The sequence below is a fragment of the Pleuronectes platessa genome, chromosome 15 (genome assembly GCF_947347685.1).
Source record: "Pleuronectes platessa chromosome 15, fPlePla1.1, whole genome shotgun sequence".
Taxonomy (NCBI): domain Eukaryota; kingdom Metazoa; phylum Chordata; class Actinopteri; order Pleuronectiformes; family Pleuronectidae; genus Pleuronectes; species Pleuronectes platessa.
Genome location: NC_070640.1, coordinates 19,062,765 through 19,087,699, shown reverse-complemented (window position 1 = coordinate 19,087,699; position 24,935 = coordinate 19,062,765). Strand labels below are relative to the sequence as shown.

Here is a 24,935-nt window from a genome sequence, read left to right as displayed (position 1 = left end):
TATATTCAAATTACAATTTATGATTCAATAATTAGACTAAGCCTCATGTATCTATAGGAGAGATTTTCTTAAAAGGGAGTTATACCTTTTAGAAAAAGGTGTAACACCTCTGCACCACTGAGTGAAACTATCCTGATTTGCATTTGTTAAGATCACAGTTGCTGTTTACATGTGAAAAAAAACCATAGACCTAGAAGCAGGGGGGTCAACTGCCAAGTTTCTCAAGCTTGTAAAACTGCCCGAAACTGGAACCCCACCTCAATTCCAAACAGGTCCTGGCAGTTTTTTGTGCTGCCTGCAGATTCCTGTGCATAGTCATTAACCTGAACTTCCACAGAAATTTACAGGGGCATTAACTGACACGTGCGTGTCCCTGTGAACCTGAGGGCTGTGTTGTCTGGAGCCTTGTGCTCCTGGTAGGGTCTCTCATGGCAGAGTGGTCTCAGGTGAGGGGCCAGACTAAGAATGGTTCAAAAATCCTCAATGAATATCAACAAAAGAGGAGATGTGACCCGGCCCGGAGGAAGCCCGGGGCCCCCGTCTGGAGCTAGGCCCAGACGGAGGGCTCGATGGCGAGCGCCTGGTGGCCGGGTTTGCCACGGAGCCCGGTCGGGCACAGCCCGAACAAACTACGTGGCACCCCCCCTCTCTTCATCTCATGGGCCCACCACCTGTGGGAAGACCCGTTGGGGTCGGGTGCGCAGCCACATGGGTGGCAGCGAAGGTCAGGGGTCTCGACGGACCAGACCCGGGCGGCAGAAGCTGGCTCTGGGGACGTGGAACGTCACCTCGCTGTGGGGAAAGGAACCGGAGCTTGTGAGGGAGGTGGAGCGCTATCAGTTAGATCTGGTGGGGCTTACCTCCACGCACAGTCTCAGCTCTGGTACCGTACTCCTGGATAAGGGTTGGACTCTATTCTTCTCCGGAGTTGCCAAGGGCGTGAGGCGCCGGGCGGGTGTGGGGATACTCATAAATCCCCGGCTGAGCGCCGCGGTGTTGGAGTTTACCCCGGTAGACGAGAGGGTCGCCTCCCTGCGCCTAAGGGTTGTAGGGGGGAAAACTCTGACTGTTGTTTGTGCGTATGCACCAGACAGCAGCTCAGAGTACTCGGCCTTCTTTGAGACCCTGAATGGAGTCCTGTATGGGGCTCCAGTAGGGGACTCCGTAGTTCTGCTGGGTGACTTCAACGCCCACGTGGGCAACGATGGAGATACCTGGAGAGGCGTGGTGGGGAGGAACGGCCTCCCTGATCTGAACCCGAGCGGTCGTTTGTTATTGGACTTCTGTGCTAGTCATGGATTATCCATAACAAACACCATGTTCGAACATAAGGGTGCTCATAAGTGTACCTGGTACCAGAGTACCCTAGGCCGAAGATCAATGATCGATTTTGTGATCGTGTCATCTGATCTGAGGCCGCATGTTTTGGACACTCGGGTAAAGAGAGGGGCGGAACTGTCAACCGACCACCATCTGGTTGTGAGTTGGATCAGGGAATGGGGGAAATTTCCGGATAGACCTGGTAAGCCCAAACGAGTAGTGCGGGTGAACTGGGAACGTCTGGAGGAGGCCCCCGTCCTAGGTATCTTCAACTCACACCTCCGGCGGAGTTTTTCTGGCATTCCTGTGGAGGTTGGGGGCATTGAGCCGGAGTGGGCAGTGTTCAAAGCCTCCATTGCTGAAGCTGCGGCGGCTAGCTGTGGCCTCAGGGTCTTAGGCTCCTCAAGGGGCGGTAACCCTCGGACACCGTGGTGGACACCGGTGGTCAGGGAAGCCGTCCGATTGAAGAAGGAGGCCTTCCGGGATATGATATCCTGGAGGACTCCTGACTCGGTTGCAGGGTACCGACAGGCCCGAAGGGCTGCAGCTGCTGCCGTGTCGGAGGCTAAGCAGCGGGTGTGGGAGAAGTTCGGAGAGGCCATGGAGAAGGACTTTTGGTCGGCACCAAAGTGTTTCTGGAAGACTATCCGGCACCTCAGGAGGGGGAAACGGGGAACCATCCAAGCTGTGTACAGTAAGGATGGGACTCTGTTGACCTCAACTGAGGAGGTCGTCGGACGTTGGAAGGAACACTTTGAGGAACTCCTGAATCCGAATAACACGCCCTCTATGTTGGAGGCAGAGCTCGAGGTTGATGGTGTTTCGTCGTCAATTTCCCTGGTGGAGGTCACTGAGGTAGTCAAACATCTCCGCAGTGGCAAAGCCCCAGGGATTGATGAGATCCAGCCAGAAATGCTAAAGGCTCTGGGTGTTGAGGGGCTGTCATGGTTGACACGCCTATTCAACATCGCGTGGGAGTCGGGTACAGTGCCAAAGGAGTGGCAAACCGGGGTGGTGGTTCCCCTGTTCAAAAAGGGGGACCAGAGAGTGTGTGCCAATTACCGGGGTATCACACTTCTCAGCCTCCCTGGTAAAGTCTACTCCAAGGTGCTGGAAAGGAGGGTTCGGCCGATCGTCGAACCTCAGATTGAAGAGGAACAATGCGGTTTTCGCCACGGACGTGGAACTACGGACCAGCTCTTCACTCTCGCAAGGATCCTGGAGGGGGCCTGGGAGTATGCCCATCCGGTCTACATGTGTTTTGTGGATCTGGAGAAGGCGTATGACCGGGTCCCCCGGGAGAAACTGTGGGAGGTGCTGCGGGAGTATGGGGTAAGGGGGTCTATCCTCAGGGCCATCCAATCCCTGTACTCCCAAAGCGAGAGCTGTGTTCGCGTCCTCGGCAGCCAGTCAGTTTCGTTCTCAGTGGGAGCTGGTCTCCGCCAGGGCTGCGCCTTGTCACCAATCCTGTTTGTGATATACATGGACAGGATATCGAGGCGTAGTCGTGGTGGGGAGGGGTTGCAGTTCGGTGGTCTGAGGATCTCGTCACTGCTTTTTGCAGATGACCTGGTCCTCATTGGATCATCGGCCTGTGACCTTCAGCACTCACTGGATCGGCTGGCGGCCGAGTGTGAAGCGGCTGGGATGAGGATCAGCACTGCTAAATCTGTGGCCATGACTCTTAGCAGGAAACCGATGGATTGCTTACTCCGGGTAGGAAATGAGTCCTTAGCCCAAGTGAAGGAGTTCAAGTACCTCGGGGTCTTGTTCGCGAGTGAGGGTACTATGGAGTGTGAGATTGGCCGGAGAATCGGAGCAGTGGGGGCGGTATTGCGTTCGCTTTACCGCACCGTTGTAACGAAAAGAGAGCTGAGCCGCAAGGCAAAGCTCTCGATCTACCGGTCGATCTTCGTTCCTATCCTCACCTATGGTCATGAGGGCTGGGTGATGACCGAAAGGACGAGATCGCGGGTACAAGCGGCCGAGATGAGTTTTCTCAGAAGGGTGGCTGGCGTCTCCCTTAGGGATAGGGTGAGAAGCTCAGCCATCCGTGAGGAACTCGGATTAGAGCCACTGCTCCTTTACTTAGAAAGGAGTCAGCTGAGGTGGTTCGGGCATCTGGTAAGGATGCCCACTGGGCGCCTTCCTTGGGAGGTGTTTCAGGCACGTCCAGTGGGGAGGAGACCTCGGGGAAGACCCAGGACTAGGTGGAGAGATTATATTTCAACACTGGCCTGGGAACGCCTCGGGATCCCCCCGTCAGAGTTGGTCAATGTGGCCCGGGAAAGGGAAGTCTGGGGCCCCCTGCTTGAGCTGCTCCCCCCGCGACCCGACCCTCATAAAATCATAATATAAATAATCATAAAACTAAGAATAACAATAATGATAACAATAATAAGTAAGGTATATATCATAACAACAATAGATATCACATGATCATTTTTTTTCTAGGGAAGGGTAATGATTCTCTATTGTAATTTTCAATTCCTCAAATGTAGTTTTCCTTCAATTTTATAGGACTTCTATGATAATTCAAAGGGTACACAACTGATAATAATGATAGTACCTCACACCGCTGGTGGTCACTAACATCCTATAACATCAACTGCTATAGGCATTAGTGCATAAGGTACAAGGTAAATTCTCTGACTTGTCCTATCGTCAAAAATGGAAAAGCGTTAAGGTTGAAAGGCAAAGAAGTAATGATGTCTGATCTACTGAGCCGCCACATGGCTTTCATAGTACTGCCACACAAGCCAGTCCCCAGTTAGATTTACCTTTAGCCTCAGTTTACCCTCAAGTTCATCCTGTATCATTGATCACAAGTTTAAAACGCTTGAAGAACACAACTGAAGCTGTGTCCCTAACATCAGCTGGTGGCCACTAACACCTGCTAATACCTACTGGTAGTTGGTCACCTAAATTGTGCAGAAGACCTTCAAACGTATATTCACCATCTTGTCCTATATTCAAAAAAAGAAGAATATGTCAAAGCAACTGATAGACTAAGCTCACAAGATAAATATAATGAAATTAAATAGATAATCCTTATATAAGTCCCAATGGGGACATTTACAAAAGTAAAAGTAGCAAACACTCCAAATCTAAAATGAACTTTGGAGTAAAGAATACGAAACAGTTTAACTTGCTTTTATAACCAGAGGAATGGACGGACGGACCGAACGATGGACCGAACAACGGTCAAACGTCTGGACCGACCGACCGACCAGATTGCAAAAACCTTATCATGTCAACAATATGCCAAATAGCAAGATGTAAAGAGAGGGATAGACTGGGGGAGTAAATGTGGCCCAGTTCATTTCTTTCCATTGGCCATGCCTCTATATAATTCCAGGTGTAGCCAGGATGTACTGAAATGATACAATATGTTCACATGACCAACATATATCTTGCTTTCACAATGTTAACAAGCAACTGCTAAATTATATTTGCAGATTATAAAAGCTTACTTCCAGGGGATGCACAAATTTTGTGGCTGCTTTAATGAATGTGAAGCTTAAAGTGAGCCACTAGAGGGCCTTTGCAACTACTCTGTGTTTAAATACAACACGCATGTAAGAATATACATTTAATGTCATGGGCAGCGCTGTTGTGGAGTGGATTGTTACTGTCGCCTCACAGCAAGACGGTTGAGTCTGTAAATAAAGATGGAAGTCACGTTTCCACTCCCTTCCATTACCCAGAGATGCCATCTTACACTGACAACGTCATCTTGACCTAAAGGCTGCTCAGGAGCTCTCTCGCTGATACACAAACTCATTCAGTTTGCCAGTCAGCCTCAGCTGTCAATCATGTTATTTTACTCTCTTTATTTCATCAAATAACTAATACAAAATTTCAAGGAAAACACTTGAACATGCATCAGTTTGATAAAAAACATTTAAAATGATAAACATCTTTGGGAAACATTTGTTCAACTTTTTAGTTTAATATGACATTGAAGATGTGTGGCCTGAACTGCAGTCACCCACCAGGGGTCAGTTGAGGCACTTCGGCATCTCTTTTGGGAAGCAGTCATTTCGTCTATCTTTATATACAGTCAATAAACCAGGCCTTTATTTGTGGAGTGTGCATTTTCTGTGCATGTTCTCTGTGTTTTCCCCGGTTCCCTCCCACAGTTCAAAGATTGCAGGTTAACTGGAGACTCGAAAAAGCTTGTAGCTTTGATTGTGAGAGTGAATGTTTGTCTCTGTATGCCAACTTCTACATGGTGTACCCTGCCTCTTGGCCAGTGTCAGCTGGGATTTGCACCAGTCCCCCGCGTCCCTTAAAGCAGTGGTTCTCTAAGTGGGGGGCGCGGACACTCTCCAGCTGGGGCGCAATGTCACAGACAAAAAAAGACCAACGACCTGTCACTGGTTATTGAAAGCTCCCTCAGTGAAATAGTAGGGGCAGGACTGACACAAACAAATCAAATACTGATCCACCAATCAAAAGAGGAGTGTTATCATTTGAATGCGAGTTGCACGTACGCTTCTGAGTATAAAAGTAACTGCAGGCATGGTCAGCGCTCACCCTCACTGAGACGATACCCTGCAGAGTTTGTGCGATTGCTCTTGTTTCCTCTATAATTCAGATATTCATTGCTCTATAAACAGTCTATTTAAAGACTCACTCCTTCCTTAGTAATACCTTCCTGCACTTGCAGTAGGCCTATTCGTAGCCTAATCTAAGGAGTAATTTGCTCAACAGTCTTTTCTTAGAAAGCTCATAGCCCTAGGATAGCCAACCGTCCCTTGAAAAACGGAATCGTCCCGTATTTAGAAACAAAAGCACCCGTCCCGTATTGAGCTGAAAAGGGACGCACTTTGTCCCGTATTACTGGGAGATTTATAAAATGGTCAGTAAAAGGCCAATGGAAAATGAATAACGGGGGAATTTATATGAAAATTTACGGTAAACTTGTTCCCAGGCAATGTCCTGCTCTGGGATCAATGAGCTGACAGCATATTCACACACGATACAGAATACGCTCATCCCATTGGTCGAGGAGGTACTGTTGCTCACGGAGAAGATAGTGGAAGATAAGTAAGTATAAGGAGAAGATAGTAGAAGACAACAAAGCAGCATGGGTGACAGTGACACAGACTCCGACACTGCTTTACGGGGCGGTACAGCTTCGAGCAGCAATACGACTCCTACTCCTCCGAGAAAAAAGCAGAAAAAGATGCAAAAATACCGGGAAGAATGGGAAAAAGCAAACACCTGGGTGGAAAATGTGTGCGAAAATATCAATAAAGTGCACTGCACGGTGTGCAGGCGCACTTTTTCAAGAGTCAGCCCACCACATTCTGTTTGCACTTTTGTTATTGCGCTAAAAATATGCACTATTTCAGGATGGATGTTCTGATTTCTATCTATTGTTTTATATTAATGTATACAGTTTTAAGTTAAGCAAGACAGGTTTCTGTTTAAGAAAGATTCATACTTTATTCAGTTAATTTTGTTTATTATTAAAGTGAATTGCTGGATAATAATTATAATTAATTTCCCATGTGTTCAAAAATATGCATCTAAATCAATTCAGGATCAAATAGTTAAAAAATCGTTTCACTGACAAAAAAAAGGGAGCTAAAAAAATTCACCACGCCAGGAAGGGTGAAGGCAATCGGGTCTGCCAGCCCTACCATTGAGGTGTCCCTTATTTATTTTTCAGAGAGTTGGCAACCCTACATAGCCCCAAGAGCTAGCTTCTAGCTAGCTAACTTCTTCCAACTGCAGCTAGCCCTTTTCTCCTTAACACCTACCTTTACATCTTCAATCATCCACCGTGTTGCAACAAATAAAACATCAGCACTTGAATACTATTCTGTGCTGTCCCTGTCTACATTGTGTACTGTTCGTTTTGTAAGGAACCATTGCCTAGCACAGCCTTATTCATTATTTGTGTGCAAGTCGCTCACAGCCACACATACAAACACACTCACAAGACCACAACGTTGCAATTAGAACTTTATTAACATCACACACACTGTATCATTAAACAAACACAACTATGGACAAGTTTCTGATTCTAAAAGTCAACCGATGCGCCAGTTGCGAAGAAGCCAAAGCTTAGCAAATATGACGAGAGCCATTTGCAGTTTGGTTTCACCGTCAATGGCACGGGGCGGGGGGGCCCCAACTACCCCTAACCAGCTTTGGGGGGGGGCCCAGCTTGCAAAAGTTTGAGAACCCCTGCCTTAAAGGAAAAGCAGCATAGATAATTGGTGGATGAATGAATTTTAATGACGGATATTTATAATAATGATTTTAATTGATGATACAGATTTCTCAGAAATCCCATCACACAGACTTAGCCTTTGTAGCTGAAAGGACACCTGTACCCTCAGAGCAGTTCTTATCTTATGTCTGACATAACTGCAACAGTATCATATGGAAGAGAGACAGCAAGCCTATTGTCCTTTAAAATTCAAGAATGTATCATGACATTTACACTTTTCACTATGAAATTATACATTTGAATGTGTTTAAGTCTAAAGCATAATTTTTTGAGTCTATGATTAGAATGTAGTATATTGTCATGCAACTGTGTATGTACAACTGACTTGTTTGAGAAACCGCCTTTGTAACACTGGATATACCATTTTCCTAATATTTCTGTTGCTTGTAGTTATAGTAGGTGTGAAGCAGGGTCATAATGCAGATATGCTGAGTCATTTTATCACAAGTCATCAAACACACCCTGCAGGTCATTCTGCCTGTCTGTTCCCACAGACACTGAACAGTTATGAAATGGATCAATCAGCTCTTTTTTTCTCTTTAACTCCTTCATAAGTGTCTGAATGTAGTGTATTTCAAGTAGAGGTCAAATGAGCAACTTTAAATATCGTATCTGTGATCGATTTCACTCTTCAACAATGTCAATTTATGATCCGAGGTAAAGTAAGGCTCTCCCATTTTGAAGGCTCCTTCAAATGCACCCTACAAATCCATCCTTCCATCCTTGAGAGGGGAAGGCTGCAGCGGATATATCATTCTCCTACTGACCTTGAACAAATTAACCGTTTTTCAAAGAGGTAATGACAATCAGGCATCCAATGCTTTAAGCCTGAAAAATGCTTCTGCGTTTTCACGGGCCCGTAAGCGCAAGAGCCCTTCCGGGTCCCTTACGTGCTTATGTATCCCTCCTTACGTGCTGACGGGTGTCGACCCCCTTTTCTAAAATTTACGGCAAAGCTCCGCAAGCTCACTCAGCCCGCAAGGCTGTGATTGGTCTGCTTTACATCCCTTCTGGAGCTGCATTTCCGGTTTCATGCCCCATAATACAGGCAGAAACAACGGGAGATTTAGAAGAATGAATATGGACCAAATAGAAGAGCGTTTGGCAGAAGAGATTCGAAAGTATGTCCACTTGTATAACCCGTCACTGACTGGCGTATTTGTCCGCCTGAAAAGGGCTACAAGGAGCCGCAGTAGCCATGTAAATAAACAATCGATGAAGAAGAAAGAAGGTGTCTCTCAGGTCGTCTTCGACAAAAAGCATTACTCCGCCTAGTGTTCTGGCGCGGAATTGCTTTGTAAGACGCGCAACGGTTGGAGAAGCATGAATGACAACGAGTCTTGCGCCACAGCGGCGTGAAAAGACGCAGACGCAGTCGCAGAAGCATGTTTCAGGCTTTAGTATTATGCTTTAACTCAACTGATCACTTAACAGTACACGTGTTAAAAAGATGGCTCCTCCTGTCTAATTCTGATTCTTCTCATTACTGTCCGAGCACCTACGGTGGGAGGCCATATTGTATTTCGAGCCACCTACTGCCAAATGAAGGTAAGCCTCGTTTTAAAACTAAATTCGATTTAGATAAAGTTATCACTATGGGGTCTAACTTGATGGGTAGGACCGTAATGCGTGATTAGCGAGCGTGATCCAGGAGTGCATGACAGACGCAGGAAATGAAGCGTTTATCCTTGCCGCAGGCTTTCATTAGATCAACTTCAACTTCTTTGAATGTCATCTCAACAAGATGGAGATATAAACTACCTCAATATATTATTTCATGACACCGTGTGACCGTGGCGTGGCGTAACATTTTGATGATTTGCCAAAAAAGAGGGATTTATTATAACTCCTCTGTGCATTGTTCTTTCAGCCTCAAACCTCATTCACACATTCACAGTCCCGCCCTGATCAGATCCATTTCAATATTGTCTCATCATTACAGCGCCACCTGCTGGCTACAGGAAGCAACATGTTTTAAACTTTGATGAACTGCTCTTGGCTGCTTAACAATATGCAGCTCGAATGAGCTTAATTATTTGCTTAAAGGAACACTTCAAAGGTTTCATTAAGCAAATCATTATTTGTTGTCAGTTTGCTTTAATGTCACAGTGTCATTGATGTTAAAATCCTTTGATGTCTTAGATGCAAAGATGACAGATGTTTACGATCTGAAGAGAGAAAAGAGTGTTTTTGACCAGAACAGATCTATTAGTCTAGTATGGTGATAGCGATGGCACCACCCACTGCCAAAAGGAGCCAAGCCTCGTTTTAAAACTAATTGCGATTTAGATAAAGTTTTCACTATGGGGTCTTACTTGATGGGGTGGACCTTAATGCGTGATTAGTGAGCATGGTCCAGCGGCGCATGACAGACGCAGGAAGTGAAGCGTTTATCCTTGCCGCAGTGCGCAAAACGCATGCAATGCGGAGACGTGCGTTTTGTCATTGATCGCTCTCTCCACTTACCGCAACTGGCTTCAAAATGCGTGTGCTCGGGCCCGTCAGTTCTACAACGTAGCCCTAGTTCTTATTCTCTCTCTTATATATGAATACATCTTGCATTTTCAAAAATTACCTTCTTTCAATAAATTCATAAAGTCGAGTCTCTATGTGCTATTAAAAGAAAAAAAATTATAAAATAGATGTATATGTTTAATACATTGATAATAGCAGCTATTGACTTAAACTCTCCTGTAAATAAAGGCAAAAAAAGAGACAGGTATTTACATTTTTTAATTTCCCCTTGTTTATCAAATAAAAAATTTCGTACACTGTATTTTATATCATATATTTATTTATAAAGTGCTATATTATATATAGTATATAATCATGTTGGGGGTGGTGGAGTATTCCTTCAGCAACGCGAAAGCTGTTATTTACATTATATATACAAGTCCCATGTTGGTGACTCAACCTCCTCCTACCCATGGTGGAAATGGGAGTGTGGTTCAGCGGAAATCACGACATCGAGCAGGTGGCGCCAGCATCTTCAGTGTGATCACAATTGTGCACTTCCCAGGATATATGGGAGCACTGCTGCAGAGACGCCTCTTCACCTGTGCACTTCAGATTGTCCAGCAGGATTGTTCCAGCCCCGGGCCCAAAGAAAGCCTCTCCCCGGGCTGCGGCAGCCTCTCCACAGCCCAGCTGGCGACACACGACCTGAACGTCAGGGAGGTCCCAAGCGTCGTCACACACCGTACCCCATGTCGAATTGAAGTACATCTCCACCCGACCTTCACACCTGTGCTGGCCACCCACCAGTCTCACCATTCCTTCAAAAAGCAAAGAAGAGTCACATCCAGTCTAGGATAAACCCAGTCTAGAAGAAATTGTTTGTAAATAAATTTGACCCACCTTCAGAGGGCTGTGTGGTGGTGATGGTGGCTGTGTGTTCTGTCGCTCCAAAGTCACGTTGAAGTCCGCTGTAGAAGTCAAAAGCTTGGAGAAGAAGAGAGAAAGTAGATCAAAAACTCTGATCCTTTTGAGTCCTCGGCCTACTCAGGAAATATCAGATCTCAAACGCATTAGCAAAGCTCTTTTATAATTACTCTACTGATCAATATAGGAAGCCTCTTGCCTGGTTCCCGTGAGGACAGACGCACTGCACTTTGCAGAGACGTGCGAGATGGTCTTAATGCTTACAGCCATCATGGTCAAACAGAAACATACGTTATGTCCTTGTTCCAATTCTAATAAACTGCTAAAGGCAGAATTACTCTAGAGCACTGCTTAAAACTGCTGCATTAATAAACTAATGTACAACTATATCTTCCTTTCGACCTGAAGCCAAAGATGTGCCATCTAAGGAAAGGGGAGTTGTGTATGTGATTTAGCTTCAAAGAATTCAGATTTGACCTGAGGGCATGCAGTGACACTGATGTGCCCTGACTCATCTACTGAATTTTTGTATATTCTCTGGGTTGTGTCCTCCTCAGAGTACTTCAGTCATGCATTGCAACCGCACAGCTCAGCAGGACAGGCTCAGACAACTGGGTGAGTAGGAAATATGATCTTTTAATGGAACTGATGGCCGATGATGAATAGTTTTCAGATTGAAGAGTATCATTGTTTATGTTGCACACGTCATGAAGCTGCTCAAAGTCAGGTCTTACGTAGACAGATAACACCAGCGTCCTCATGATGACCACAGTTGTGTTGACCCCAGCCCAGGTGGAAGCACTGGGTGAGATCCGGTTCAGCGCCAGAACATTCAACGTTGTCCAGCAGGATCGGACCTTTGCCGTAGCCAAAGTAGGCCTTGGGCTTGGCGGCGATGGCGGGGCCACACCCGAGCTGCCTACATACCACTTGGGCATTAGGCATATCCCAGTCATCGTCACACACCGTCCCCCAAACACCTTTATAGTTGACCTCGACACGACCCTGGCAGCTACTGTTTCCACTCGACACACGGATGGCTGGTTTGCCTGCAGGAATAAACAGGTTTGTACATCACTTCAAATTTCAGAATATGGGTCTCTCTATTATGAATATGCTAAAGCATTAGATATAATATGTATTTTTGTTAACGAAGCAGATATCTGTTGAGTTTCTGTACCTTTTGTCTGGGCAGTTGTGGTAACAGCTGTCGTGGTTGGTTTGTCAGTGGCTGGAATAGTTTCTGTTGCTGGAGGAGAAATGTAATAGAAGACTAAATTACTTTGTTAGTCTTAATCTGTGTATAAAGATTATTGAGGGGTTATCTCTCGCACACGTTCACCACCATGTTCTGCAGCACAGTGTAGCTACACAATGAAAGACAATTGAGGGAGAAATGGCTCACCCTGTTGGTCATTTTGTAAGTGTGCACATTTTTCGACCAGGGGAAAAAATACAGCTACACCTCTGTGCAGTATGATTGTATACCTTCAGTGTTGAACGTTCTCCAGTGTCCTCTCGGGTTTTGGGTCACCACTGGAGCCTCAGAGGTTACTCCTGAAGTGGATAGAAATGGAAATTAAATAGTTTCATATGCGGCACAATTTTTATGATTTTCTTATGAAATACATTTTCTTGAAATTTCTATTTATACTATTGCTGCTCAACATAATTACTAACTATCTTATTATTTAAATATGGTCAAGTTTAAGCATGGCTCTAAGTATAGGAATGTCCTTATGTTTTGCTCCCTGTTTGATCAAGAATCAAATTTGGTGATTGCCCGACTGTTCTCTAATAGCAGGTTGATGTTGTTGTTAATCCTGGTTTATTGTTCATCATATTCTATGACTATGGGAGCAGCGTACCAGTGCAGGTGACTCCAGCGTCCTCATGATGGCCACAGTTGTGTTGTCCCCAGCCCAGCCTTTTGCATTTAGACAGGTCTGACTCGTAGCCAAAGCAGTTGACATTGTCCAGAAGAATCAGGCCGGTACCGTAACCAAAGTAGGAGTTGCTGTGAGCGTAGAGTTGCACACCACATCCCAACTGTCTACACACCACCATGGCATTATTTATGTTCCAATCATCATCACACACTGTCCCCCAGTTTCCCTGGAAGTAGACCTCGACACGTCCTTGACACTCGTGGTCTCCATTCACCAATCGGACAGTGCCATCTCCTACACCAAGAGGGAAAAGAAGGAATTTACAGAGTTTGCTTAATTGATGTTAAGCATATTTCTCTCTACTACATTTTTAGACTCAAACAAATCTATGTGAATGTCAAATTTGTTTTTTTTGAGCTAACAGAAACTATGGCTGTTCAGATTGTGTGTGAGTGGAAGACAGAGGATATGACTAAGAAACACTGATACAAAGAATAGAGAAGGGCGTGGGACTACACAACACATACTTTGGCTCCAGAAATAAAAAAAGACAGAGTTAAGGTGAACATCTGATATTGTACTAGCACAGATGTTGTCACCTTATGCCTCACCACAGACAAAAACACACCTTTAGAAGAGACAACAGAAATTCTCATGTGACCATCATTTAAGGAAGTCATTGATATGGAAAGCTATACACATTCCCAGTGGGTTTCACCAAACCTCTAGCGAGATGCATCGCTTGTTTACTAAATACGCTCCTCTCAGGGGTAAAGGGGAAAAAAACAAGAGTGCGAATACAACAAAGCAGATCCAGCAAACAATAAGGACGGCCTGGAACTCAAGAGGCACGGTGTCTTTAGTAGTTACTCCCAAAACGTACAAAAGATACTTTCCACTGAGCTGAAAAGGCTTTGATGCAGTGTAACATTTTGTGACAGTTTTTGTTCTCTTCAACGCAACTTTTTTTGTCTCTTAAATAAACCTAGCTATTGAATAAACCTGACTGTGTGTGATTGTTCCACAAGGCTTCCTGCGTTTTGAAATCCCCCTGAAAAAATAAGCCACCATTCATTTTATAATGAAAATGTCCTTGTATTTTGTGTTGACATCTGGCGTGCCACCTGTGAGCAATTTTTTATGGAAATGTAAGCGTTTGATTAACTTGGAGCATAAAAAACGATTTAATCAAACTGTCCTGACATTTAATTCCTCTGAATATACAATATAGTTTTATTTACTGTCAAAAAGAGATAAATGCATTTTGTCTAATTTGCGTCGGAAAGAGATGAACACAACAATAATGCTCTGATCATATTTAGCACAGGAACAATCCTGTCTTTATGCCTTTATGCTAATAAGCCTGATGGAATGATTCCACTGTCTCAGAGCGGGTGGATCAATTATTTAACTTGTTTTAACTGTTGATTAATGTCACATGCACGTGAGCTTTGTGATTTGCAGAGAGCAAATTTGATACTGGGTCAAACATTTATAGACCGGCCAAAACAGATTTGTTTGACCACTGGGAGGCAGTGGAAACAAAAAGAAGAAAAATTCCTGACACCTTTTGTGTCTTTCTTGTCACCCGATGAATGACATCCAGAAAAGTTTAGGTTCTGATTTGGTCCCCAATTACTCATTAAAGGAAGTATCTGGATCTTTAACAGCTTATGGTAAACTCTGGCTAAATCCACACTATTAAGTTTTCGTGTGAAAATGTATCACCTCTGCTGGCGCCTGGCGTCCGCACTACTCTGGAGTTTTAGAGCCTCTTAATCAGGGAGTTTTGGAGAAGCAGGAACTGAGATTACTGGAAAGTAGGGATGCACCGATATGGAAATTCTTGGCCGATACCGATACCGATATTTAAAATAACAATCTGGCCGATAGCCGATACCGATACCGATATTTGTTTATTTTCTTTTTGTTGTTATTCATTCACCCTTTTGTGCCAGAAAAATAATTAAATCATTATTTAAAAAGCACTATTTAAAAAAATGTCAGCCCTTCATCCCGCTTATCTTTTAATGAGCAAAAATTGAATCAGATTTATTCATCATGACTTTATTTAACCCTAACCCTAACCCTAACCCTAACCCTAACCCTAACCCTAACCCTTTACCGCAAGTTGAAATGGTTCCTTTGGATCTTAATGAAATGTCTGTAACATATTTTGGTCAAAATACCACAAGGATAATTTAAAACAGCACCTTTTTACCCTGTCTAAAACAGCCCTGTTAAAGTATCATTATAGAAAACGCTCTTCTCATTAATTTACGGTAGCAGTATTGGCCGTTTATTAGATGTGTTACGGCTTCTGTGTGTATGACGTATGTTGTCAATTCCCTTGTTACCTGTGCATGAGACGGATGAATAGAGCCGATGCACATGAGAAAAAAGTACTTAAACAGACGCTACGCTCATACTTTTTACACCAAGTTACACTGCGTGAGTCAAGATAACTTAACAAGCCCTCCTCAGTTTTACCTGTTTTTAGTGTCGGGCATAAATCACATCGCGTCAACACCCACCGTGGCCCTTCGCGATGCTTGTTTTAATTAAACAGTCGGATTCCCCTGGTCCGCACCAGTTCTCAGTCAGCTGCTAGGCGCCAGCCGGAGGGTTCCCCCAGCGGTCGCCCTAGCTGAGGTGATCCGCGAGAAGGGCCCGACACGAGTCCAGAGTGGCCGCCGCTGACCACGTACCCGGTCCCCTCCAACGGCCCGCCTTCCGCGCCGGCGATGGACACCGCCCCGCGTACCAAGAGAAAGAAAGCCCCCGCACCAGTGACGCCGTGAGGTGCCACCGGATGAGGACCTCCCGGTGCCGCACACTGAGCCTCCGGCGGCGCGGAGAGGAGGGCGACGGAGCGACTGCTCCCCCAGCCGCGGCACGTGCCCAGCGGTTTCACCACAAATATGAACATCGGCCAATGATATCGGTGAAAGTCAAGTTTATTACCGATATGCCGATATCAGTAAACGAGGCGAATATCGGCCGCTACCGATGTTCGGCCGATAAATCGGTGCATCCCTACTGGAAAGTATAACGTAGACACTCAAAACCACTTGCTGATTGGATGTTTATGTCATGATGTATCCTTCGTTGATTCACCAGGGTCCTGTCACATGATCACTTTCCGTAATGACACAACTGGCATTAACCTCTGCAACAAGTTCAGAATGCAACATGGATTATCAACTACATAAGTTGATGACCATGTTGTCTTTTCTAACAGCAGTTGTGAAGTTAAAAACTGCATTTTTGTATGATACAACTGCTTACATGTGCAGTAGATGAAGTATTATTCAAACTACTCGTTTGTTTTGCTTTACTGTTGTTTGTTGCTTTCTGCAACAAACAACAATATGCTTCCTGTGTTTATATCGGCACATGAATGCCCAGTGTGCAAGAGGTCACGTGATGTGTTCGTTGCTGCAGCATAGTGGATATCCAGAGCTTAAAACTGCCTTAAATGACAATATTGGAGCAGTGAGAGTGAACTAAACAAATTACAGGTGGGCACTGCTGTACAATCGACCTTTTCACATAGTTATGTAGTTATGTAAGACATTGTTCAAATGTTTATTAGTGCATCTATTTATATATTCATATAAATCAAGTTATACCTCATTTTGTTTGAGTATTCATTTTCACATATGCCATATTTGTTTTTGAATTTTGATAAAAAAGAAAAAGATGAATCCATCATTCTGATATTCAAAGCGGAAGCCCAGTCATATTAAGGCAGGGGGAACTTACCTGAACCAAAGTTGTCCCAGGGTGGTGTGGCAGGACCCCCAAAGCCGTTTGCCCCCACCATTGCTGGTTCTGGCAGCAGCAAAAAGAAAACAGAAGAAGAAGATGCAGTGAATGAAATTAAATGGACATCTACACTGTCTCAGCCAAACTAAAGGTCTATGAAGGCCCTACCTCTGCAGGTGACGCCCACATCTTCATAGTGGTAACAGTTGTGAATGCCCCAGCCCAGACTTCCGCATTGGCTGAGGTCTGCTTCATGTCCTTTGCAGTCCACGTTGTCCAGCGCTATGAGCCCCAAGCCTTGTCCAAATCTGGAGCTGCTGCCCATCTCCACGGCCACCCCGCAGTCCAGCTGCCTACACACCACGTTAGCGTCCACCATGTCCCAGTCGTCATCACACACTGTGCCCCACTCCCCGAAGGAGAGCACCTCCACTCTGCCCTCGCACCTGTTGCGTCCATTCGCCAGTTGCACTTTGAAGACACGAGCAGGCAAAATCTGTCAGGGCCTCTCTCTTTCTGATTTATTTTGCTCAACAAAACTGCAATTTCTGTCTTTGAGTGAGGTGAGGAGGTTCAGGTTGTGTGGTTAAGATCTTTGGCATTTGAAACAGAAAATGACAGACTAGTAAGCTCTATGATAGCAAATAGCAAGAATTACATCCCTCAGAAATGAGTCTATTCCACAATCAGCCACATGACTCCTTGGAATTGAGAGAGGTGGATGCAGGAGGGTGGCAGGTTGCATAGCAAATAAGTGGGGATTATGGAAATGGAGAGCTGGGAAAGTGACCTTGTTAAAAAAGCCCCAGGCACTGATCTACCTCCTGTACTCTCTTTCCATGACACACAGCCTGCTACTGATCCTTGCTGTGACCTGGATGCAGACATGTTTTCGACTGATCGCGTGTGAGTTTTTCCTACAGAGCTCATTCTTACCTTGAAACGGTGTCTTCTCTGAGGTTTGCACGCCATTGGCTGAATCAAGAGGGAGGAAGGGATATGGGAGAGAGGGAGAGAGAGAGAGTATGGCCAAATTATTTGTTGAAAGGAGGATCTTGGCCTTCTATAGTTACTGTACTCTATATCTACTATATCCATTTTCCTGTAACACTAGACACAGAGCGAAGCCACAACAGGAGGCCTGTTCAGACCGTTCACTTCACCAGTTACAACAGAATATGCTAACTTGTTCCTTTTTAATTTTAGGCCATGTTAGCAGCAAGGGAAGGGAGGGAACATGAACAACTACTTTTAATTCCACAAACATCTGTCTGTATTTGAAGCACATATCTCAAAAACTGTACATCTTTTCAAATTCACATTTGGAGTGTATATTGTTGATGGTCACAGGAAGTGCAGTGTTTAACTCAGTGTGCCTTTAGTCTATGGACCGAGTTAACATGTCTTCTTCTATGTCCTCGGATAAACTGGATGGCATTTCTCTTCAAAGTAAATGGCACAACGTTTCTTGACACATCTCTGATATAGCCGGCTTGCAATATATGAAAACATAACACCAGTTAATTCAATCATTCCACATGCTTGAACAGTAATAAAACTTATTCTGTTTCATATGTCAAAAACATTGACCAAAAGTCTTCCTTGTAGATAAACCAGTTAGGATGAACACAAAGTTTTTAAACTTCACTCTGCACCATAGACTGTTTATAAAAATCTGTGTACAAAACAATAAAAAGTGACAGTATGTTGTAGAGATGTTCGATGGTTAGAGTTAGGCTTAGGACTCACTAAGGACAAGGAATAATTCTGAAGCTACTGAGCAAATTTGGTGATTCCTAACTTCCCCTCTATACCTCCGTCATCTGGTCATACATTTTTATGACCAATTACGCACATAATTAAGATGACAATCCCAATCCAAAGGGAATTAGATGCTTTCATTCAAAACATATATGAATCAAATACATGTTTGAGATTTGATTGTTTAAACACAACACATTTTTTCCCAAGATGTCATACTGGAAGCTGTTTTTGTGCCTCTAAAGAGGTCATCCCAGCGCCTGAAGACTAATATCTCAGGTTTCAAGAGCTCACAAAGACACCAGAGGGATTTTTTTTCAATGATAACATCCAATGTGGGTCAATTCACAGGCTTCTCCAAATTGTTTGTTTCACTGGAACATATACAGTGTATACATTCAAAAAGCTATCGCTTTTTTAAACACAGGTGATGTTGATACACCTATTTCAAGTTTCACATGCAGTTTCCGCTCAAGTTTATATTCAGGAAAGACATTGTTCCTATTTTACAAAGAATCTGTGAAGTCAATATCAAATGTCACTTACTGGATACAGCACGCTTGTTTATTTTCACATCCCCTGAAATTAAAAGACAAAAACAATGTTAGTCAGACCCATATTTGGATAGCTGCTGGCTCTGTGAAGAGAAAGAACCGCTGAGCTGATGTCAGCACATCTGGATAAATGTCTCTCTCTATATGTTGATCCAGAAATGTCCAGTGAGTGGAATTGATCCTTGCGCCCTTCAAAGTACCCGCAGGGGTTTCAGCCAGCCATCACTGGTAAACACAGGCCAGACAGTAACTGTGGACACAAAGGCAGGGATCTACAGGGAGATCTATTCCAGGTACACACGGTTCTTAAGCATTATAAAAGCCTCAAACGTGGGGATGAGCACTGACGCACAAGGAAACGTCTCATATGTCACATTCTGTCTCAGTTCATGACAGTAGTCACCGTTTTTCCCTTGAAACCGATTTCTTAAATATGATGCTTCTCAAAGTAGATTTAGTCCATTGACTGGATTTACCAGGGAAATGTTGATGGGTCTTATTCAAAAAGTCTTATTTAAAAAACAAGGGCACAGGAGATATTGAATGAAACAGTACCTCGAGAATCACTTTCAATCTTTGTGTAACTCACCTTTGGTTCTTGGCCAATGAATAGAAAATGACTCCTTAAAAAACGATATACTTTAATAAGCTAAACCACTCGTGACTTGCCTTTGAGAACATGAAACAAGTGCAACGAACTTTTAAGGCCATTTGCTTTCTATATATATTTCTCTTAAATGATAAAAATACAATGAAAAATCCCTTCTCCCCTGATCACTTTTAATCATAGCCAGTATTTTGATAAGACGTGAGCCCACTCACTCACCGAGTCGCAGCAGCACACTGACGGCCACCAAGATCAGGGATCCCAGCAGCGTTACCAGGAGCCAGACGGCCGGGTTCCAGCACCTCCACTCGCTCTCCACCACACGCTGGCTTCGCATGGCTGCCGGACTAACCATCCGCCTGCAACACACACCGTCACACACTCTCATCCAGCTCCTCAAAGTCCTCACACACTTCTAAAAGTAGACCAGAATGCACTACTACTACAAAGCAATCACTATTTGTGTCCTGTTTCGGAGTAGCCTAATTATAGTATTGGATTGTTTTCACTGATGGAGCCTGCAGCTACTGTTTTTGTGCTGTAGTCAATATTGACGGTGAAATCTGGGGCCAGGCTTTGGGAAATGTGTACCTAAAAAACTAAATATTTTTTAGTGTTGTGTACATCACTCCAGATGAAGTCATTTGGATGTTCTCAAGGCATACAAGCACCTCTGGGAGCAAACCAGGAACATTTGATGAAGAGTTGTTGCCTGTGTTTCCCCAGACTTGAGGATGTGCTACAAACTAGTTGTGCTATTGCCAATAAAACAGCAGGAACAGGGAGTCGAGTTTCAATGGTGTTTTGAAAACACAAAATGGCTGCCGTGCACCTTCTTGGCAGCGGATAACGGAGTCTGCAACAAGAGGATCAGGGCGGAGTCTGCTACACTGAGAGCTCTAGAGCTGAGGAAGGTTAACGTCCGAGCTGGCCAGCATCATCAACAGCTGGGGGAGGCTTGTGTTACAGACAGAGGCCGGCACCTTCCTTTGTGCTTTTCAAGGGGATTTTCCTCCAGACAGAGAATATTGGGATTCACAGTCAATCACTCAATAATCAGTGTTAGATAGGAATATAGCTGACACTCAATACCCTGCATTCTTTAGCACTCAGAAACTGGGATGAAGGACATTTACATTATACTGCAAATGGATTCCAATTGATTGTAACGTTTAAGAAAAAGTAAATGTTAGGATGTAATTTAAATGGGGTATTTTTTACATGTTTTACCCAAAAATATGATCAATAGAGTATTATACACTGAAAAAGAAAACCAACATAAAATATACTTCAATTGGTAAAACACCATCACTTAAATTTCTTCAACTTCAAATCAAAAGTTATATTAACACAATTGCTAACTTAAATTTGAAAGGACTTATTTCATTTTTGTCTTACCCAAAGAGGTAATTATCTTTTTTTAGTGCAGACCACATTTATTTATTAATTAATTAGAATTTTTGAATTGAATTGTGGGGGGAAAGTGGGGTACATTGGAAGAACTTATTGAATATGTTATACATTCTTTTTGCATAAATGTCTCAGAAATTAGTTGGGGAGGGTAAGCGTATTGCTGCTAAGAGACCATGCTGTGTTGTTCAGCCTTGTGTTGTTTGTCTCTTCACTCGTGCAGAATTCCCCCTGACCTTATACAGGAATGTGTATTAGGGGATGATGAGGGGAGAATTTGATATTGGCCCCTCGAGATAGTGGACATTCCGAGCCCAGGGGGCACAAAAAGACATTTCTGCTTTCCATGGTCCCCATCGTCAGGCATAAACTGCTGCTTCCTGCAATCTGTCACTAGAACCCTCCAAAACGCTTAGGCACCTGATGACACTGACTGCAGGGGCGCCTCTCGTCTCCTTGGTGAGCAGGAGGCAGGAGGAGTAGGGGGTGGAGTGGTGTTAAAATATTGACCCATTGAAGAGTGTGCAAAAACTTATCTCCAGTCCATGGAGTTAAAGTTAACACACTGTCACCCTTTTGGGACAATGGTGCCGTGACAACATTACACAACAGTCAACGCAACAACTCTTTAGTTTTCATCCAGGCTCGTTTTCACTTGACTGTTTCATTGTCATAGGTTCAGCACATAGGGGCCAACAGTCCACAGAGAACTAATTGTGCATCAAATTGGGAGGTGGGGATCTTAACACCAGCACAGCGCTCCAGAACCACGGCTATCTCAGTTGTTGGCCGCACCAACAAACCACTCGAAACTCTGGGACAAATGGCTCAGTTATTAGGGTTGAAAGAGAATCTAGTCCCCAATGTTATGTTTTTCAATACTCCATTCATGGAAGGATGTAGCGCAGATCCGCTGGGGAATAATGTTGCCTTTTGTGTCGTCTCTGCTTCCCCTCCCTTCTCACTTCCCTGCACTGAGAAATAGCTGAAAGAGCTAAGCCTCACGAAAAATACCCCTTCATGTCTGGGATAAACCAGAAAATAACACTGTCAGTGTCTTAAAGGGAGAGAATCCTGATCCATTTAAACAGAGAATCAATAGATATGTCAGCATGTGTGTTTGACTGTAGTTTTTTATTGGTTCTCTCCTTTTTGCCATTCAGTTCTTGTAAAATGTGACAAAATATAACACGAAAACATGGAAATGACCTTGATCGATATCAGTGTTTAAACAGTTCATAGAATATGGGTATTATATATACACTTGTGAATTTGATCTAAAAATGTATTAAGTATACATCTTAATTCATTTCTGTCTGAGAGGTTGAACGTTTTCACCTTGAAATAAAGTTACATTTCTATACTAAACAGCTTTAGTGTTTTAAATTACAAACCTGTATTTTGTCACATCAAAAATTTTGTTGAATAAAGCAAACAACTCAATTTTATAAAATGAAATAATACACATACCTGTTATGAAGTATTTATCTTCTGCCAGAATAAAAAATTATATAAAAAAACAACAATTGTAAACTTGTTTCCTTCCTCCAGAATAAGCACCAAAAAATTGTCCTCGGAGCTTGAATAGCAGGCAGCTTAATTCCACAAGTCACTCAAAAACCACAGATACTTTGTGTAGAAATGTGGCAGGAAGTTCAGTGCATCCAATGATGCATGTGTCTGGTCTTTCATCTCCTTATAACCCAGCTTCACTATAAGTACCTGGCTTCAGTGACAAAGATTACGTAAAACACTAAATACCACAGCATTGTATAGTACTATTTTGACGCCCTGTATCTGTCTATACTTAAAAAGAAGCTGCGGGAGGGGCAAAAACAAAAAGACAAAGACAATGAAAGCCAACCCTTCACTGGTAACCCTGCATCTCCAGTTTCAGGTAGAGCTCACAGAAGGTGCGGTCCTGCTCATCTCTGCACACACTCACTCACAGAGGGAGACGAGGCTGTGGCTTAGGTCCTCTGTGTGTGTGTGTGTGTGTGTGTGTGTGTGTGTGTGTGTGTGTGTGTGTGTGTGTGTGTGTGTGTGAGTGTGTGTGTGTGTGTGTGTGTGTGTGTGTGTGTGTGTTTGTGTGTGTGTGTGTGTGGCACTTTTCCACAGGGAGGACAATGAAAGTTATGAAGTTCTCGGAGAACAGAAGCTGTCTGAAAATGTTTAAGATTTAAATAATCCTCCACACAAAAATATTGATGACTGACAATGGTATTTTCGAACGAGCACTGGCTCAGTTCCAAACAAACATTTTGATTGAGTCCTTAAAAATGCAGTTTTAAACAAGTTTCATTATGATATTTTCCAAAAGACATAGTTGAGCTTAGGGTTATTGACCTTTAAAACATCCAAAATCTTTTTACCAACATAATAACCTAAATACTGTCTTTACGATAATTCAACATGTACAGTACATCCCTTGAAAGAAAGACTGTTTCTTCACATTAACTTCTATTTCAAAGAATTCTTGCACCCTCTCTCATTTATTTTGTTGCTTAAAGTAGCTTAATGTTTGTCAGTGTGCTTATACTCCAGGCATACAAGATAATCTATACTTCTGCAATCTCATGTCATCCAACATTGAAAAGCCCGGGGCCTCTTTAGATTGTGCAGCCGACTCACAACGATTACTTCCTCACACTAATCCTTCCTGAGCCGTGGAGAAACGAGCGGGCTGTCTGTGGCCATTGTCACGGTTCTCCAGGACCAATTCAGGGCTCTCTTCTGCAATGTCAACCGCAACAGTGGTCGAGTCAAAATATGGGGGATTCTATTACACCGAGCAAATTTCCTGAACCTCCAGGATACGATTAAGAAAACACAACAGCACAATGACAAAGCGGCAGATCTGCTAAACTCTTTCTTGCCCTTAAATTGTGAATTGCTTTTTTGTGTTTGCAAGGCAAGGCACATTTTTGTTTAACACATTATCATATGCTAGGGTCATTCAGTGGGCTGCACAGAAATAAAAGAAGCATCAAAGTATGGATCAGAACCTAGAACAGGTCATTCGTGATGTAGAGGTTCATGAGATTAAGTGAAGGCACTAGAAAATAGAGAAGTTTTAGTTCCTTTCTAGCTGCGGATGGTACCAGCACTGGGCAGCATAGTTTCCAAATGCCATTTGAACCAATTAAGTTTTAGCTCCAGGCACCATAGCTGATCGACTCCTACAGAGGAAATTGAGGATATGGCCAAAGGGAGTATATAGATGTTAAAAAGGAGGGGCCCGAGAATTGATCCCAGTGGGATTATTGTGTTTTTTGTTATTTATGAGTGCCAAAAGAAACAAAACAACCCCTGACTTCTAAGTAGGTCATGAACCAATTGAGAACTGGTCCAGATTTCATTCCAGTTCAATCAGAACCTCATATTTTGTGACCAACAGTATCGAAAGCTCTCCTAAGATTTGGCGATAACTGGATAGTTATTTTAACCAAGTCTGCATTCATGTGAATGTCATCTAGTGCCACTATGAGAGCCTGATTCAGTTCTATATCGACAAAAACCTGATTGGAGTCTTTCATAGTCACCGTATGTGTTCAGTTACTGATTGGTTTGGTTAAAGAGACTTTCTCAACATGCTAATTCAATGGAAAGGTTTTTCCCATTCATAGGTACCATTAAACCATTTGCATTTCCTTCAAAGAACAAATGCATATATTCAACGGTAAGAAGGTGGGAGGTTGGGAAAATATGAAAATGTATAAATCACACTTGGATACAACTAAAAAGTGTGTATCACTGAGTAAAATAGCTTTAACATGGTATTAGTAGTAGGTAGCCATAAGTTAATACTCTCTGTAACTTTTAAATCTTTACACCCGCATTGAATGATTTTTGGTCAAAACCAAAACAATCAGCTGAAAGAGGCCGACATGCACCATAGAACTAGGGTAAGCTGAAGATTGGCGAATATTTTCTTCATGACCAGTGTCAAAGCTTATTGAACCCACAGTGAACAGAGAAACGATTTTGAGTCTGCAATT

At 43.5% G+C, this 24,935-nt stretch overlaps 1 protein-coding gene across 1 annotated transcript; it reads right to left on the bottom strand.

Moving 5' to 3' along the window:
- Positions 1-10,525: 10,525 nt before the first annotated feature.
- Positions 10,526-19,903, bottom strand: LOC128456644 (scavenger receptor cysteine-rich domain-containing group B protein). Its single transcript, XM_053440899.1, has 11 exons — positions 19,747-19,903; positions 18,913-18,945; positions 17,542-17,580; positions 16,774-17,076; positions 16,603-16,671; positions 12,817-13,131; positions 12,437-12,505; positions 12,129-12,197; positions 11,683-11,997; positions 10,925-11,008; positions 10,526-10,842 (listed from the first exon to the last, which is right to left on the bottom strand). The coding sequence occupies exons 1-11, from the start codon at positions 19,880-19,882 to the stop codon at positions 10,526-10,528; spliced, it is 1,749 nt and encodes a 582-aa protein (XP_053296874.1). The 5' UTR covers positions 19,883-19,903.
- Positions 19,904-24,935: the final 5,032 nt, after the last annotated feature.

Excerpts from the sequence above, each read along its gene's own strand:
- LOC128456644 (XM_053440899.1), bottom strand. The coding sequence starts at position 19,882 with ATGGTTAGTCCGGCAGCCATGCGAAGCCAGCGTGTGGTGGAGAGCGAG. Across the intron at positions 11,998-12,128 it reads CACAACTGCCCAGACAAAAG|GCAAACCAGCCATCCGTGTG; the intron begins GTACAGAAACTC and ends TTATTCCTGCAG. Across the intron at positions 11,009-11,682 it reads CGCTGGTGTTATCTGTCTAC|CTTTTGACTTCTACAGCGGA; the intron begins GTAAGACCTGAC and ends TTCTTCTCCAAG.